This window comes from Pungitius pungitius, chromosome 9 (genome assembly GCF_949316345.1).
Source record: "Pungitius pungitius chromosome 9, fPunPun2.1, whole genome shotgun sequence".
Lineage (NCBI taxonomy): Eukaryota > Metazoa > Chordata > Actinopteri > Perciformes > Gasterosteidae > Pungitius > Pungitius pungitius.
This window is the reverse complement of record NC_084908.1, coordinates 19,298,405-19,302,486: the sequence shown is the minus strand read 5'-3', so window position 1 is coordinate 19,302,486 and position 4,082 is coordinate 19,298,405. Positions and strand designations below refer to the sequence as shown.

At 55.8% G+C, this 4,082-nt stretch overlaps 1 protein-coding gene across 1 annotated transcript; it reads left to right on the top strand.

Moving 5' to 3' along the window:
- The first annotated feature begins 1,098 nt into the window (after positions 1-1,098).
- On the top strand, positions 1,099-3,745 carry irf2bp2b (interferon regulatory factor 2 binding protein 2b). The gene is given in 3 exon segments (XM_037472045.2): positions 1,099-2,121; positions 2,477-2,813; positions 2,815-3,745. Coding segments are annotated over 3 exon segments (1,539 nt in total). The 5' UTR covers positions 1,099-1,361; the 3' UTR covers positions 3,257-3,745.
- The last annotated feature ends 337 nt before the right edge of the window (positions 3,746-4,082 follow it).

Below are 4,082 nucleotides of genomic sequence, written 5' to 3'. Positions count from 1 at the left end.
GCCTGGCACCGGAGCTGGAATGCAGGAACAGAGGGAGAGGGAGAGAGAGAGAGAGAGGGAGAGAGGGAGAGAGGGAGAGAGGGAGAGAGGGACACGACAACACTTGTTGCTTTCATCCTTCAGCGAGTGCTTTAAAAGTTTTACAACCCTGTGTTTTACAACTCTTACATTAAGGTATTTGTGTTTAATAGTGCACTGTTAGTAATTTAACATATAAATACTAAGATTTTTTTTTTTTATCAACATTTGTCAAAATAAAGTTTGTGGATTCAGCAATTGTGGAAGCGTAAAAGGAGAGTGTGTGCAGGCGGTCAGCTGAACTCCCTGCTCAGGGTTTTGGTATTTATAAAACCTCTTTGGTTCCCTGTGGGCAGAGAGGAGGAAAGAGCGGAGAGAGCTCTCACTCTGCCTCCAATTACAGGGATACAATTCGAAAACCAAAATGAAGCCTGTATATTGTTTCTACTGGAAGAACAACTTTATCCTAAAACGATTGTTTTCTTGCTTTTTTTATTTTCAAAGACAAGGCACTTTACTTTAGTATTTCTAATTCGTTCTACTTTCTACTTCTATTCCCAAACAATCCAGAGGAAAATATTATACTTATATTACTTCATTACAATATTCCGACAGTTTTAGTTATTTCCACAGATTCCACTCATTACACAATAGCGTCATATAATAAGATAAGATAAAATCCTTTATTAGTTCCGCAATGGGGAAATGATCAGAATTTACAACAGCCTGGGGTAAAGTGCAAACAAGATCATAACAAGTATTATAAATACGCAGTATGAAGATAACAGAAACAAACGGTGTTAAACACTTAAATGTCCCAGCGTTGAACTTCGCTCTCACACACACACACACACACACACACACACACACACACACACACACACACAAAAAGAAAACCACGCCACAGAGTGACGCCTCCCTCCGGAGACACGCGATCTCTGAGAGCAAAGCGCTCCGGATAAAGATAGAGAAACGGTGCGCATGCGCCCCGAGGGGTTCGTCGAAGAATCCAGTAAACAGAGCCCCCCCTCCCCTCCCCCCCCCCCCGGAGCAGGAGCCGAGTGTCGGCGCTGACGTCACGGCCCTACATTGAGAGATCGAGCTGAGTCGTGGAGCGCGCGCTCTTCAGACGGAGGCGCGCGGAGGCAACGGACACGACGACGATGAGCTCCGGTCGGTGCGACTCTTTCTGAGGGGGAGGAAATACAACTGGGCTTTTTTTTTTTTTTTTCCTTTCCTTTTTTTTTTTTAATGATCATTTTTTCGGTTGGTTTCTTCCCTTCCAGCGACGTAAACAAAGTGACGGACATTTTTGGAGAGAGTTTAGCATTCGGGGTTACAACATGTCCTCCGCGGCGGTCGCAGCCTCCCGGAGGCAGTCCTGCTATCTGTGCGACTTGCCCCGCATGCCGTGGGCGATGATCTGGGATTTTACCGAGCCCGTGTGCCGCGGATGTGTCAACTACGAGGGGGCGGACCGGATCGAATTCGTTATCGAGACCGCCCGGCAGCTGAAGAGAGCCCACGGCTTCCAGGACGGCCGCTCTCCGGGCCCGGGGAAGCCCCACCACGCCGCGAAGGAGATAAACCACTCGGCCGGAGACCCGGGCTCCCGTCCGCCGCAGCCGCTGGACCGCTACCCGCTCTCCGACCGGCCCCCGCGGCTGGGTCCGGAGTACCAGACGGGGCGGCAGGCCAACGGCCTCCCGCTGCCCAACGGATACCCCAAACCCGACGAGCCCCCGGAGCTGAACCGCCAGAGCCCGAACCCACGCAGGACTAGCGCGGTCCCCCCCAACCTGGTGAACGGCGGCATACCCACCATACATCCGCTCAACGGCCGCCCGGCTCAGATGGGTCTGTCCGGGGTGCTGGCCGCGCCGGGCCCCGGGGACCACGGCAAGCGTCCGGAGGAGCTGAAGGAGAAGCACCGGCCGGACAGCCTGTCGGACATGTCGGACAGCCACAAGGACTGGATGGTCAAGGGCAAAACGGTGCGGGACCTGATGGCGCTGCACACGTTCGATAGCCGGTTTAAGAAGGACCACGCCGCCATGCAGCGGGTGATGGGATACGAGCCCAGCGCCACTTCCTCTAAAACAGGTATTTATGCCCCCCCAAACCCCCTGCTTTTCTTCCCTTAGTGGAACATCTTGCATTTTGGCAGTTGCCCCTAAAAACAGGAACTTAACTGGACAAAAAAAAAAAAAGAAAAGAAAAAAACCCAGACGTGTCAGCACATTTTCCGGTGCTGACGTGTGTTTAGAGGCGACATGCTCTCACCGCCACGCTGCCGAGGCGGAGCCGCTCACGTGCGAACGCGCGTGTGCGCGCACCTTCGTTTGAACGCGCAACAGCCACATAAACAAAGCCCGCCTTCGCCGTGTTTCGTTATTGAACGTGTGTAGTGTGCTCGCGCTTAACCCTTCCCCTTCCTCTTCCTCTTCCTCTTCCGCAGACCGAGGGAAGCACCCACGCAGCATGAAGAGGAAGGCCTCCCCGGAGCCAGACGGCGAGGGCAGCGGCCACAAGATGAACGGCGGCGAGGGCCAGCCGTGGCTCCCGTCGCCCTCCGAGGTGCTGAAAATGCCCCCCGCGGCGGCCCTGCCGGGCTTCTCTTCCGCGCCCCCCTCCACCGTCTCCCCCCACTCCCACTCCCGCACCACGCCCCCCGAGGCGGCCGCGGCGCAGAACGGCCAGTCGCCCATGGCGGCGCTCATCCACGTCACCGACAACGCCGGCGCCGGCGCGGGCTCGCCGAAGGACGCCAACCAGGTGCACTCCACCACGGCGGGGGGGGGGCGCCCGGCGGAACAGCGGCAGCCCCCTGTCGCCGTCCTCGGCCTCGCAGAGGAGGCTGGCGCAGAGGGAGGGCCCCGCCGCCGGCAACCCCTCCGCCCAGCACGGGCCCGGCGCCATGGACCCCCACGCGCCGCCGCTGCAGAGCGCGCCGGACTCGTCGGTGCCGCCCGGCAGCGTGCCGCTGTGCTGCACCCTGTGCCACGAGCGGCTGGAGGACACCCACTTCGTCCAGTGCCCGTCGATGGCGTCGCACAAGTTCTGCTTCCCGTGCTCCCGGGAGAGCATCAAGCAGCAGGGCGCCACCGGCGAGGTGTACTGCCCCAGCAGCGAGCGGTGCCCGCTGGTGGGCTCCAACGTGCCCTGGGCCTTCATGCAGGGGGAAATAGCCACCATCTTGGCCGGGGACATAAAGGTCAAAAAGGAGCGGGACCCTTGAAGTGCGGCGGCTGAACACCGGCGGTTCTCAAACTCTTTTTTTTTTTCTTTTGTAATCCGGCACCCGGAGACACACACACACACACACACACACATACATAAATCAAGACCCCCCCCCCCCAGAGAGACTGATGGAAATGTACATATTGGACACAAGGGAAGTATATACTTCGTAAACATGGCTGTATAATTCTTTTCTTTTTTTTTGATTCTTCTTTTTAAATACATTGTGTTGCTATATTTTTGAAGATAAAAAGGTATGTACTCTTCATAACAGCCCCCCCCCCTCCCCCCCCATCACACTTGTTTTCTTTCAATCTGTTGGTGTACTTTAGTTCTGGAGTCAGTCCTGTCAAACATAGAATGTGACTAATCTGAGCACTTGGCAAAAAAAATAAATAAAAAAAACCCACAAAATGCTTTTAGCTGTACATGTATGCACTTGTTTAAGAACAACTTGCCAAATACAGTTTCAGACCTTGTAATAATACCTCTGGCGTCTCTGGTTTGCTTGTTTTCCGTAATCGCCAGGAGTCACGACCCGATTGTGCTTCAGCCGTGATGCAACACCTTCCGACAGGCACACACTGCCCCCCCCCCCCCCCCCCCCAGGGAGGAGTGGGTGGAGGAGACGTAGTGGAGGGCAGCGGGTGGAGGGCCGGGTTTTAAGCGCGGCGCGTAAACGTGCGGTACAGTAAATCCGGCGTGGGCGCGCCGAGGTCGTGTCCTGCCGCCGCTGCCCTAAAAATAGGCCGCTGTGGAAAGGTGCTGCTCCAAAGCGACCCCCCCCCCCCCCCACGTTCTGCTGCTTCCTTTTCTCACATTGC